At 42.6% G+C, this 15,258-nt stretch overlaps 1 protein-coding gene across 1 annotated transcript in view; it reads left to right on the top strand.

Moving 5' to 3' along the window:
* Window positions 1-15,258, top strand: part of FRK (fyn related Src family tyrosine kinase) — a 119,664-nt gene that overhangs the window by 39,729 nt on the left and 64,677 nt on the right. The window contains exon 2 of the mRNA XM_040431035.1: window positions 14,060-14,181. Coding sequence (XP_040286969.1) covers window positions 14,060-14,181 — 122 coding nt within the window. The remainder of the gene's footprint in view (window positions 1-14,059; window positions 14,182-15,258) is intronic.

Here is a 15,258-nt window from a genome sequence, read left to right as displayed (position 1 = left end):
CAAGTTGCTATAGTCAAAGCCTTATATTCTCATCGGTGACCATATTCAAAATAATAGTTCACAATAGGTAGGTTACCGCAATTAAAACATAACATTTAATAAATAATTCATTAAAAGGTGTAGTAGGCCAGTGTACATTGATTTCAGAGGTTTGTATACACAAAGGTTGCACCAAAAAAGAAAAAGATGCAACCACTGATTAGCATGCCATAGTATAAGGTATACTAAAGACAACAGAGGATAGAGGATATGATAGTGATATATATGGAACACAGATACTGGGTCTCTGACCCTATACGTCCCTATATCTATCTACTAATCCCCTCTCACTAAGTGTCCCTCTTCAAAGGCAACAGTGACTGCCCAGCTTCGTCAACCAGCTCAGAAAAAGAAAAAGAAGAGGGAACACATAGTCCGCTCAAAACAGATGTCCTGACGCGTTTCATTGGCCTCTGCCAAATCCTCAGAGGACCATTATACAGGATGGTAGTCAGAATCAATACTTTTAAAATGTATACAGAGCGATAATCAGTCGCTATCAATGTCTACTTAGGCACGGATCAACAGTAGGTATTCACCTGGCGTCATGCGTGTGGCAGCACGTGGCGTGGCGTGGCGTGGCGTCCTGCGTATGGCAGCACAACACAATATGCCAATATTATCCAGCTTGTACAGTGAGCCAGTCTGTCAATACTGATAGATAGATATGGAATAGATAGATATGAGATGGATATATAGATAGCTAGATATGTGATTGATTAGATATGAGATAAATAGATAGGAGCGATAAATAGATAAAGAGATACAGAGAGAGAGAGAGAGAAAAAAAAAAATCTTTTTATGCAAATCCCTACTACAAGGATTCCCAACCAGGCCTACATGGAACCTGGTGCCCAAAAGACAGACAGCAATCGCTTTCACTTAGCAGCAGACATGGTTTGGCTGCAGGGGGATGAAATTATCAGAAGTTCCCCTGGAAACGAGGTTAGGAATTACTGACAATGGTGAATCTACTTTTATGATCAAAGGCATCAGCTGCGTAAATAGTATACAATTTAGAATAAAATGACACACAAAGCTTTACCTGTTATACACAGACACAGCATTGTTTTACTTATTTAAAAATATCACTGCATGAATGCTTCCTAAAACCGGCTTGTCTGCTTCTAAAAATGGCTTTCATTTTGGTATGGAGTACTAAAAGGTACAAAAAAAATATTCGTTCTGCATACTTTCACTATAATGCCAATAAGAACAATACATCATTCAGTGATCAATGAGAGGTTTTGTCTGCCCAAACAGTATTTACCATGAATTATCTAATGAATGCACTAGATGGCCAATAAAGAATAATAAAGCCTGATGATTTTTTTTCTGCATTTTGAAAATCTTTAGCTTGTGTGGGAATTTGCTCTGGTAGACAGGCTAGCGGATGTAGTATAGAGGCAATCACAAAGTCTTTAACTTAAACAGTTCAGTGTTTTATTCACACATAGGGAAAAACAAAAAGTAACGGCTTGCAGTCTTGGTGTTTGTTCACACCATAAAAAGTCCACAGAACAAAAGCCTTCAACTGGTCAGCAGTTTTTCCACCCGCAGTCCACCGCAAGCTTTAGGGCCTGTTTCCCAGCAGGCATTTCTCAGCCCTTTAGCACGGCACAAGTTTTCAGTTTCAAAACACATAGAAACTAACAGTGCTCCACTGTCAGATGGAGGATAATCCACACCCAGCTGAGACTGCTGGCTGGGTTTTATATAGGCCAATAAAGACCCGGCCTGGAGCGTGGGGAGTAGCCACCCACCCAGCACTTTGGCTGCTCCCAGTAAGAGCCGGTCCGGATCGGCTTTACAGCCACACTAACAACAAACAGTGTCAATCAGCACTAGCTGCCGCTGACACTTAAATCTACCGGCTCTTACCTCACCGAGGCCAGGAATCTCGGTGATACATACCTTCCATCAATGACGGCCCCTGCGCCTTTCTACACTTGTTAATTCATGTATTAGTGAACTGACTCGTAGAGTCATAGTTACAGTACATAGTTGATAAGGTGTTGAAAGAAGATACAGGGGAAGAAATCTTTCCCAATGTCAAATATGGGAATAAATCCCTGGATCAACGCCCCATCTTCAGAAATCTATAACCCACAACTTGAGACATATTTTTCAAGAAAGGCATCCAAACTGTTCTTGAACTTGAATTAATGAATCGACCATCACGACTTCGTATGATAGAGTTCCATAGTTTCACTGCTCTTACAGAAAATAATCTCCGTCAATAATGATGAAAACTTCTTTCATCTAGATGTAGAAGATGGTCTCTGGTCTTGTTTACAGGTGTAAAACAATCATGAGAAAGACTTTTCTACTGTCCATTCATATATTTGTATGTTGTAATTGTTATGTCCAGCAAGGTTAGAAAATGATTCTAGTTCAACTGCCAAAGCCTTTGTATTTCTCAATAGTGATGGACGAACATCTGCCAGGACGGTTCGTGAACGCGATCGCACGAACACGATCAAATGTTCGCGAACCGCAAGTTTGCGGCGAGTCCCATTCATTTTAATGGCAGGCGAACCTGAAAAACCTCCAGCTCATATTTGCAGCCAAGAAATAATTACTAGAAGTGCACAAATAGTCCCACAACATGGACAGTGACATACCAGATGTATTATTCAAATTTGCGATCTCCATTGATAATTTTATTTAATGCGAAATATCGGTAATACAATTTTCGTGTACGCGCATGCGCTAATGCACTATACAGTACCCAAATGCACTATAAAGAAAGTATATTGGTATATAACACCCCGCTTCAATCAGTTTTTTGGGGGGCGACTGGTTCATCACACCAGTAGAAATTATTTGTTCCAATAACGCTTGTCCCTCTATATACCTGCAGTATCGCAGCAGAATCGCACACAACTGCTGCACAATAAAAATGCACTATAATATACTTTCTAACATAGAAAGTATATTATAACATTGTACAAGGTAGACAGTCCATTAGAATATACAGTACAGACCAAAAGTTTGGACACACCTTCTCATTCAAAGAGTTTTCTTTATTTCCATGACTATGAAGGCATCAAAACTATGAATTAACACATGTGGAATTATATACATAACAAACAAGTGTGAAACAACTGAGTATAAATACCCCACATATGACCCCATTTTGGAAAGAAGACACCTCAAGGTATTTTGTGAGGGGCATGGCGAGTTCATGTAAAATTTTATTTTTTGTCACAAGTTAGCGGAAAGGGAGACTTTGTGAGAGAAAACAAAAAAAAATCAATTTCCGCTAATTTGTGCCAAAAAAAAAACTTCTATGAACTCGCCATGCCCCTCACGGAATACCTTGAGGTGTCTTCTTTCTAAAATGGGGTTACATGTGGGGTATTTATACTGCCCTGGCATTTTAGGGGCCCTAAAGCGTGAGAAGAAGTCTGGAATCCAAATGCCCTCCTAAAAGATACTCATTGGAATTTGGGCCCCTTTACGCACCTAGGCTGCAAAAAAGTGTCACACATGTGGTATCGCTTTACTCAGGAGAAGTTGGGCAATGTGTTTTGGGGTGTTTTTTTTACATATACCCATGCTGGGTGAGAGAAATATCTCTCTATAATGACAACTTTGTATAAAAAAAATGGGAAAAGTTTACTTTTAGAGAAATATTTCTCTCACCCAGCATGGGTATATGTAAAAATACACCCAAAACACATTGCCCAACTTCTCCTGAGTACGGCTATACCACATGTGTGAAAATTTTTTGCAGCCTAGGTGGGCAAAGGGGCCCAAATTCCAATGAGTACTTTTAGGATTTTACAGGGCATTTTTTGCACATTTGGATTCCAGACTTCTTCTCACGCATTAGGGCCCCTAAAATGCCAGGGCAGTATAACTACCCCACAAGTGACACCATTTTGGAAAGAAGACACCCCAAGGTATTTCGTGATGGGCATAGTGAGTTCATGGAAGTTTTTATTTTTTGTCACAAGTTAGTGGAATATGAGACTTTGTAAGGAAAAAAAAATAAATCATCATTTTCCGCTAACTCGTGACAAAAAATAAAAAGTTCTATGAACTCACTATGCCCATCAGTGAATACCTTAGGGTGTCTACTTTCCGAAATGGGGTCATTTGTGGGGTGTTTGTACTGTCTGGCCATTGTAGAACCTCAGGAAACATGACAGGTGCTCAGAAAGCGGAAATTCACATTTTTGTACCATAGATTGTAAACGCTATAACTTTTACCCAAACCATTTTTTTTTTTACCCAAACTTTTTTTTTTATCAAAGACATGTAGAACAATAAATTTCGAGAAAAATTTATATAGAAATGTAGTTTTTAAAAAAAAAAAATTACAACTGAAAGTGAAAAATGTCATATTTTTGCAAAAAAATTTGTTCAATTTCGATTAATAACAAAAAAAGTAAAAATGTCAGCAGCAATGAAATACCACCAAATGAAAGCTCTATCAGTGATTAGAAAAGGAGGTTAAATTCATTTGGGTGGTAAGTTGTATGACCGAGCAAAAACCGTGAAAGTAGTGTAGTGCAGAATTGTAAAAAGTGGTCTGGTCATTAAGGGTATTTAAGCTAGGGGGGCTGAGGTGGTTAATAATGTTACTATGAGGGTCCATTCACACGTCCGTAAGTGTTTTGCGGATCCGCAAAACACGGACACCGGCAATGTGCATTCCGCAATTTGCGGACCGCACATCGCTGGCACTATAATAGAAAATGCCTAATCTTGTCTGCAATTGCGGACAAGAATAGGACATGTTTTTTTTTTTTGTGGAAACAGAAGCACGGATGCGGAAGTTCGGATCCGCAAATGCGGATCTGCAAATGCAGACAGCACAATCCGGCCCAATGGGTCTGCACCCGTTCCGCAAAGTTGCGGAACAGATGCGAACCCATTTTGCGGACCTGTGAATGGAAAAGATATTCCTCAAAATTAAAATAAATTAAATTATTAAAGTTAAGCAAAAAGCATAGATGTGGTAGGCAATAACAAGTGCTCGGCGGCACTAAATCAGGTGCTCGGCAGCACCAAATCAGAAACCATATGTCCTACCACAATCCAGAGGGTTCCAGTGCACATCCATGAATCCCGGAGGGAAAGCAAAAAACATCTATCCCTGTGCTAGATGTGGTATTGAAGGAAAGGGTGGGCAAAGAACTGTCCCTGATATTGCCCTACAGGGGGGTGCTATTCTGGCCCTGATAGCCTAACCACAGACCACCCGCCCTGATAAGAGCGACCCCATCCGGAACCTTACCCTATATAAAAATGGCCCTAGCAAGCCCCTAGGCCCCTGACTTCCAGGTGATCACTATATAGATCTATGTGTTTTTGACTCATTATAAAAGTATATTATAAGTATATTACACCCCTCTGTGTATCACACCTATCGATAGCACACCTATACCAGTCCTTATAAGGACTTTTGTGGCCCTATTAGCTAGCGTTTGGTGTCCCTAACAGCCTGTCCCTGCTCCACACAGCAACCTCTTCCTATACTGGCAAAACACTGAATGTAAAATGGCGGCCAGATCAGGTTTATTTATAAGGTAGGGGGTATGTCCATGTGCTGAAACGTCTTAATTGGCTGTCCTGTACCACCTGAAAGATGTGTCATGGGTAAAAGTTCTTCACAATGTAAAAGAATATGGCGGGTGCGAATATCTTCATATGTTTGCATGTTTGGCGAATCGCGAACACGCAAAGTTCGCCGCGAAACGACCACCGGGCGAACTGCAAGGCCATCTCTATTTATCATCTAGCGGTGTTAAGTTGTATTACACTTTGTTTTTCTGTTACAAAGACTACTACATTGTGGGTGGTGCACTGCATTGTCGGAGTGAAAAGAATCCTGGGAAAGAGAAGTCTCCAGGACACATCAGCAGAGCTGTCCTTTTGCACATCTCCTTCTTAAGCTCCACCATCCTTGTATAAGAATATCTAGTGAGAGATCTACCTTTGTTTCTGGGACATGATGTTATGCAGCTCATCAAGATGTTATGCAGCTCAACTTGAAGCTCATCAAGAGAATGCCAAGAGTGTGCAAAGCAGTAATCAAAGCAAAAGGTGGCTACTTTGAAGAACCTAGAATATGACATATTTTCAGTTGTTTCACACTTGTTTGTTATGTATATAATTCCACATGTGTTAATTCATAGTTTTGATGCCTTCATAGTCATGAAAATAAGGAAAACTCTTTGAATGAGAAGGTGTGTCCAAACTTTTGGTCTGTACTGTATATTTTCTATTATTTATTTTCTACAATATTTTTACCATTTATGTCCCTTGTAGACTTGATAAAGAGGTTGTCGAGACCCCGAAGCGCGTTGTCTCGTAATAAACTTTGTTGTATCCTGCATCGGGTTGTGGTAATGCGCCTTACGATCGTCTATTAGCTGGATCACTCCACCGTGACAAGCTGAGATACGTTTTCTAGTGATGTGAGTGGCAGGGGAACTACGGTTATATTCCCAGACTGTGCACATGTGACCTGCAGTACAGTAGGAAAGCTGGGTGAATTATATCATGAGATGTCATCCAGCTTCCCTGCTATCCTGCATGGCACAAGTGCAGAGGCATTATAGTATGGGGAAGAGTCACAGCAGGAAAGCTGGGTGTCTATATATGTGTATTGTATATGAGTGCATCCATGTATGTGGTGACTGTGTGTATGAGTGCATCCATGTATGTGGAGAGTGTGTGTATGAGTGTGCCCATGTATGTGGAGAGTGCGTCCATGTACAGTACAGACCAAAAGTTTGGACACACCTTCTCATACAAAGAGTTTTCTTTATTTTCATGACTATGAAAATTGTAGATTCACATTGAAGGCATCAATACTATGAATTAACACATGTGGAATTATATACATAACAAACAAGTGTGAAACAACTGAAAATATGTCATATTCTAGGTTCTTCAAAGTAGCCACCTTTTGCTTTGATTACTGCTTTGCACACTCTTGGCATTCTCTTGATGAGCTTCAAGAGGTAGTCCCCTGAAATGGTTTTCACTTCACAGGTGTGCCCTGTCAGGTTTAATAAGTGGGATTTCTTGCCTTCTAAATGGGGTTGGGACCATCAGTGGCGTTGAGGAGAAGTCAGGTGGATACACAGCTGATAGTCCTACTGAATAGACTGTTAGAATTTGTATTATGGCAAGAAAAAAGCAGCTAAGTAAAGAAAAACGAGTGGCCATCATTACTTTAAGAAATGAAGGTCAGTCAGTCAGCCGAAAAATTGGGAAAACTTTGAAAGTAAGGGCTATTTGACCATGAAGGAGAGTGATGGGGTGCTGCACCAGATGACCTGGCCTCCACAGTCACCGGACCTGAACCCAATCGAGATGGTTTGGGGTGAGCTGGACCGCAGAGTGAAGGCAAAAGGGCCAACAAGTGCTAAGCATCTCTGGGAACTCCTTCAAGACTGTTGGAAGACCATTTCAGGGGACTACCTCTTGAAGCTCATCAAGAGAATGCCAAGAATGTGCAAAGCAGTAATCAAAGCAAAAGGTGGCTACTTTGAAGAACCTAGAATATGACATATTTTCAGTTGTTTCACACTTGTTTGTTATGTATATAATTCCACATGTGTTAATTCATAGTTTTGATGCCTTCATAGTCATGAAAATAAGGAAAACTCTTTGAATGAGAAGGTGTGTCCAAACTTTTGGTCTGTACTGTATGTGGTGAGTGTGTATGAGTGCATCTATGTATATCATGAGCGCATGTATGAGTGCGTAAATCTATGTGGAGAGTGCATATATGAGTGCATCTATGTATATGTTGAGTGTGTGTATGAGTGTGTCCATGTATGTGGAGAGTGCGTGTATGACTGCATCCATGTATGTGGAGAGTGCGTGTATGACTGCGTCCATGTATGTGGAGAGTGCGTGTATGACTGCATCCATGTATGTGGAGAGTGCGTGTATGACTGCGTCCATGTATGTGAAGAGTGCGTGTATGACTGCGTCCATGTATGTGAAGAGTGCGTGTATGACTGCGTCCATGTATGTGGAGAGTGCGTGTATGACTGCATCCATGTATGTGGAGAGTGCGTGTATGACTGCGTCCATGTATGTGGAGAGTGCGTGTATGACTGCATCCATGTATGTGGAGAGTGCGTGTATGACTGCGTCCATGTATGTGAAGAGTGCGTGTATGACTGCGTCCATGTATGTGGAGAGTGCGTGTATGACTGCGTCCATGTATGTGGAGAGTGCGTGTATGACTGTGTCCATGTATGTGGAGAGTGCGTGTATGACTGCGTCTATGTATGTGGTGACCGCGTGTATGACTGCGTCCATGTATGTGGAGAGTGTGTGTATGACTGCGTCCATGTATGTGGAGAGTGGGTGTATGACTGCGTCCATGTATGTGGAGAGTGCGTGTATGACTGCGTCCATGTATGTGGAGAGTGCGTGTATGACTGCGTCCATGTATGTGGAGAGTGCGTGTATGACTGTGTCCATGTATGTGGAGAGTGCATGTATAACTGCGTCAATGTATGTGGAGAGTGCGTGTATGACTGCGTCTATGTATGTGGAGAGTGCGTGTATGACTGCATCCATGTCTGTGGTGAGTGCGTGTATGACTGCGTCCATGTATGGGGAGAGTGCGTGTATGACTGCGTCCATGTATGTGGAGAGTGTGTGTATGACTGCGTCCATGTATGTGGAGAGTGCGTGTATGACTGCGTCCATGTATGTGGAGAGTGCGTGTATGACTGCGTCCATGTATGTGGAGAGTGCGTGTATGACTGCGTCCATGTATGGGGAGAGTGCATGCATGACTGCGTCCATGTATGTGGAGAGTGAGTGTATGACTGTGTCCATGAATGTGGAGAGTGCGTGTATGACTGTGTCCATGTATGTGGAGAGTGCGTGTATGACTGCGTCCATGTATGTGGAGAGTGTGTGTATGACTGCGTCCATGTATGTGGAGAGTGGGTGTATGACTGCGTCCATGTATGGGGAGAGTGCGTGTATGACTGCGTCCATGTATGTGGAGAGTGCGTGTATGACTGCGTCCATGTATGTGGAGAGTGTGTGTATGACTGCGTCCATGTATGTGGAGAGTGGGTGTATGACTGCGTCCATGTATGGGGAGAGTGCGTGTATGACTGCGTCCATGTATGTGGAGAGTGAGTGTATGACTGCGTCCATGTATGTGGAGAGTGAGTGTATGACTGTGTCCATGAATGTGGAGAGTGTGTGTATGACTGCGTCCATGTATGTGGAGAGTGTGTGTATGACTGCGTCCATGTATGTGGAGAGTGGGTGTATGACTGCGTCCATGTATGGGGAGAGTGCGTGTATGACTGCGTCCATGTATGTGGAGAGTGAGTGTATGACTGTGTCCATGAATGTGGAGAGTGTGTGTATGACTGCGTCCATGGCTGCAGTATGAAAGGTACAGAGGCTAAAATACTTGTGGATATGTAGAGGTAAATCAGACATGTCTATTACAATTGAGCGCAGGTTTTAAAGGGTTTGAGTTGAATATAAACTCCGTCAGCAACTGTAAATGTAAAAAAATTACAGTAAATACGGTAAGTAAAAAGTCACAAAATAGCCATATTAGAGGGGTTTGCACTGGAGGAGGGGGTTTGTGAAGAAGTGTGTAAGGCTTCTTTCTCACGGGCGTGTGCGCCCCGTTGCCGTATTGCGGACCGCATTTGCGGATCCGCAATACACGGGTGCTGTTCCGTGGGCATTCCGCATCCCGGATGCGGACCCATTCACTTGAATGGGTCCGCAAATTCGGAGATGCGGAATGGTGCAGAACGGAACCACAGAACGGAACCATACGGAAGCACTACGGAGTGCTTCCATGGGGTTTCGTCCCGTACTTCCGTTCCGCAAAAAGATAGAACATGTCCTATATTTTTGCGGAACGGCCGGATCGCGGACCCATTCAAGTGAATGGGTCCGCGATCCGCAGCGGCTGCCCCACGGACTGTGCTTGTGCATTGCGGCCCGCATTTTGTGGGCCGCAGCACGACCACAGGGCGCACACGCCCGTGGAAAAGAGGCCTAAGTGTGTGTGTGTGTGTGGGAGGGGGGCGTACAAAAATTTGCTGTGGGGCCCAGTCAGTTCTAGCTACTCCTCTGCCTAAAAGAGAATGTTAAATGAAGTCAATAAGAATTCATGGTACAGCATCCTTCATCATCCTTAGCCACCTAGCAACTAGCAATCTTGGTTATATCTGGAATGGTACCGCCACACAGTCAGGTTTCCTGAGCAGTTTTGGAAGTTACATTCAGGAGGGAATCATAAAAGGCGAGAAAGTACAGATATGACTTCTCTCTTTTTTATTTTTTTTATTCAGTCCTGGTTTTGGCTTACAGAACCGGATCAGGAAACCTGATTGTGTGGCTGTACCCTAACAGACCATTTACCTTTTTATGTATGACTAACTGAATTTTATGTTAGCATGGATGTGTGATTAAGGGCTCATTCACACGGCCATAGCCCTTTTTTGCAGTCCGTAAATTGTGGATCCGCAAAACCCAGATACCGGCCATGTGCCTTCTGCATTTTGTGGAACGGAACGTCCGGCCCATAATAGAACTGTCCTATTCTTGTCCATAAGACGGACAAGTATAGGACATGTTCTATTTTTTTGTGAGGCTGCGGAACGGACATAAGGATGCGGACAGTACACGGTGTGTTGTCCGCATCTTTTGTGGCCCAATGTGGATCGGATGCAGACTAAAATAACGGTCGTATGCACGAGCCCTAAGACAACATATATGTGGAAGGACCATTATACCACTTGGTTATATTATAAAAAGAAATAAGACACAGTATTGATATATATAACTAGGGATGAGCGAATTTCATGTTATGAAATTCAATTGCGCTTCGTTTGGTGGTAAAAGCAGAATTGCGTTATGGATTCCGTTACCACGGACCATAACACAATTCTATGATGGGATGCATAACAGAATGCCTTTAGAGGTATTCCGTTATTCATTCCATCATAATAAAAGTTTATGGGCTGCATAACGGGTCTATCCAGTTTCCGTAATGCAGGAGAGGACTCCCCTGCATAACGGAAATGAATATGAAATTGGCTCATCTCTATATATTACATACTGAAAAATGACTTCCCTGCAACCATTATGAGAAGATTTATGAAAAGGTTCTCAACCCTCATTTGTCACGTCAGGTTTTTTTTCCCTCCACAGTCATAGTTTGTGTTGTTACCACCAAGAGAATGAATTTGGCAGAATATTTTCAGAAGATAAATAATCTTAGTTATTTTGATGTTACTTTACCCAAGATTAATTCATGGGACGGGTTTTAATGACATGACTTCAACACCACCATGCAGAAACAATGCATACTTTAGACATTTAGATGATATATATATATATATAAAAGAATGCCTAGAAACTTTTTGAATGAGTAGATGTATAGTGGATCAATGAGACATCAGTGGGACTGTTCTATGTCTGTTAATCATATTTGTATAAACATCACATTCTGAACCTGATGATCATACAGAGATGAGTGGGTCTACATACAGTAGACTACTAACGTGTTACTACTTCAGTGCCAACCTCTTGTGGCGCTCTCACTTTCTTCAAAATTCAGTAATGTTCTATCCCCGCAGTTGCAGGACATCATAACACACATCTCAGATGCTGCAAAACCTCTTGTTGAAGAGACTGAGTGGGTTTCATATCAGTCAGTGATGGACAGGAATCCCCCCTCCTTGATCTTCAGTTAGGCCCCTTTCACACGGGCGAGTATTCCGCTCGGATGCGATGCGGGAGGTGAACGCATTGCACCCGCACTGAATCCCGACCCATTCATTTTATATGGGGCTGTTCTATGAGCGGTGATTTTCACGCATCACTTGTGTGAAAATCGCAGCATACTCCTCTTTGTGCGTTTTTCACGTAACGCAGGCCCCATAGAAATGAATGGGGTTGCGTCAAAATCGCAAGCATCCGCAAACAAGTGCGGATGCGGTGCGATTTTCACGCACGGTTGCTAGGAGACGATCGGGATGGAGACCCGATCATTATTATTTCCCCTTATAACATGGTTATAAGGGGAAATAATAGCATTCTGAATACAGAATGCATAGTAAAATAGCGCTGGAGGGGTTAAAAAAAATAAAAAAATAATTTAACTCACCTTAATCCACTTGATCGCGCTGCCGGCATCTCCTTCTGTCTTCATCTTAGCTGATTGTAGGAACAGGACCTGTGGTGATGTCACTCCGGTCGTCACATGGGCCATCACATGATCCATCACCATGGTAAAAGATCATGTGATGACCGGAGTGACGTCACCACAGGTCCTGTTCCTGCAATGAATGCTCACTACAGGTCCTGTTCAGCAAAGAAGACAGAATAGATGCCGGGCTGCGCGAACAAGTGGACTAAGGTGAGTTAAATTATTATTATTATTTTTTTAACTCCTCCAGCGCTATTTTACTATGCATTCTGTATTCAGAATGCAATTATTTTCCCTTATAACCATGTTATAAGGGAAAATAATACAATCTACAGAACACTGATCCCAAGCCCGAACTTCTGTGTAGAAGTTCGGCTTTGGGTACCAAACACGCGCGATTTTTCTCACGCGAGTGCAAAACGCATTACAATGTTTTGCACTCGCGCGGAAAAATCACGCGTGTTCCCGCAACGCACCCGCACCCGCACATTTTCCCGCAATGCCCGTCTGAAAGAGGCCTAAACATTGTAATGCGTTTTGCACTCAGGTGAGAAAAATCGCGCATGTTTGGTACCCAAACCCGGACTTCTTCACAGAAGTTCAGGCTTGGGATCGGGGTTGTGTAGATTGTATTATTTTCCCTTATAACATGGTTATAATAGCATTCTGAATACAGAATGCATAGTAAAATAGCACTGGAGGAGTTAAAAAAAATAATAATAATAATTTAACTTACCTTAGTCCACAGGACCTGTGGTGACATCACTCCGGTCATCACATGATCCATCACATGACCCATCACAATGGTAATTGATCATGTGATGGATCATGTGATTACCGGAGTGACATCACCACAGGTCTTGTTGCTGCAATGAATGCTCACCACAGGTCCTGTTCAGCAAAGAAGGAGACAGACGAGATGCCGGCAGCGCGAGCAAGTGGATTAAGGTGAGTTAAATTTTTTTTTAATTTTTTTTAACCCCTCTAGTGCTATTTTACTATGCATTCTGTATTCAGAATGCTATTATTTCCCCTTATAACCATGTTATAAGGGAAAATAATAATGATCGGGTCTCCATCCCGATTGTCTCCTAGCAACCGTGCGTGAAAATCGCACCGCATCCGCACTTGCTTGCGGATGCTTGGGATTTTCACGCAACCCCATTCACTTCTATGGGGCATGCGCTGCGTTAAAAAAAGCACGATATAGAGCATGCTTCGATTATCACACCACGCACAAGTGAACAGCCCCATAGAAATGAATGGGTCGGTATTCAGTGCGGGTGCAATGCGTTCAACTCACGCATCGCATCCGCGCGGAATACTCGCCCGTCTGAAAGAGGCCTTAGGCTTCATTCACATAACCGTGAAAACATGGCCATTTGTTTCACTGATGCCTTTCTGAGAAATGGCTGTTATAAACGATCCCCTTCAATTGTGTGGGGGCTGTTGGTCCATGAAAATGGAAAAAATAGGACACATCCTATGTTTTGGAAGGCTGTTATTCATGGGCCATCAAAAAACGGCTGCGTGAATAACCCCATAGACTAACCGTTCTTAAAACTGTTGTGTGATGGAGACAGTGCCCAGTGTAATGAACAGGAAGCAGTGCTCACATGGAGTGCCGCCTGCTCTTCAAACCGCTGATCTGCGGTGGTGCTGGGTGTCGGACCCCGCCCGATCAGATATTGATGGCCTTTCCTAAGGATATTCTTATAATTTGAAGTAGAGGGTACATTATTCCATATGTGGCTGCTGTAAGAAATCTTGAACTTGTAAGATCCAGTATATGTTCCAGAAGTTTGAGCCTTTCCACTCACTATTAATGCTTTCTTGCAGGTGGTTCTTCCGTGATATCAAGCGTTTGGATGCAGAAAAGCAGATTCTCCAGCAAGACAATAAGGCCGGGGCTTTTCTTATCCGAGAAAGTGAGACCCAAAATGGGAAATACTCTCTTTCTGGTATGTACATCACATTCATATTTCTGTGCATATACGACATGTGCTTAAATTTATACTTTGTAGTAAAAATTAATAAAGTTTGGTGCTTTCATACTGTAAAAGTATTGTACAAATAATTGGGTATTTAAAACAAATCTCAATTGCAACTAGGCAACCAATTGCATTTCTATATTGCTGTGAGCCCCCTTCCCATTTAAAGTGAGTCTGTCACCACTGTTATCTGTAGTGACACATGAGCATTACTGCTAAGTAGTTCAGATCTCAATTTTTTCCTGCTACCACCTATACCTCCGCTGTCAGCGCTCAAAGCTGCACTGAAATACACAGTCCAGACTGGTGTGCCTTGACAACATAATGGAGAGGACTCGTGCTCATATACAGCAGTCTTTGCAATGTATTTCAGCACAGCTCTAAACGCTAAGGCCCCTTTCACACAAGTGAGAATTCCGTGCGGGTGCAATGTGTGAGGTGAACACAATTCACCCGCACTGAATCCGGACCCATTTACTTCAATTGGGCTGTGTACATAAGTGGTGATTTTCACGCATCACTGGCAAGCTCTATATTGTGCGTTTTTCACGCAATGCAGGCCCCATAGAAGTGAATGGGGCTGCGTGAAAATCGCAAGCAAGTGCGGATGCGGTGCAATTTTCATGCGTGGTTGCTAGGAGACGATTGGGATGGGGACCCGATCTTTATTATTTTCCCTTAAAACATGGTTATAAGGGAAAATAATAGCATTCTTAATACAGAATGCTTAGTAAAATAGTGATGGAGGGGTTAAAAAATAAAAAACTATTAATAAACTCACCTTAATCCACTTGAACGCTCAGCCTGGCATGTCTTCTTTCTTTTTTGATGAAAAGGACCTGTGGTGACGTCACTGCGCTCATCACATGGTCCATCGCCATGTTGATGGACCATGTGATGAGCACAGTGACGTCATCAAAGGTCCTTTAGCCAGGTCCTGAAGAAAGTAGAAAGAAGAGAAGATCCGCTACACGACCAAGTGGATGGGGTGAGTTAAATTTGTTTATTATTTTTAACCCCTCAATCAACATTTTATTAAGCATGCTG

The sequence above is a fragment of the Bufo bufo genome, chromosome 4, assembly GCF_905171765.1.
Source record: "Bufo bufo chromosome 4, aBufBuf1.1, whole genome shotgun sequence".
Taxonomy (NCBI): Eukaryota; Metazoa; Chordata; class Amphibia; order Anura; family Bufonidae; genus Bufo; species Bufo bufo.
This window is presented reverse-complemented; position numbering and strand designations above follow the sequence as displayed.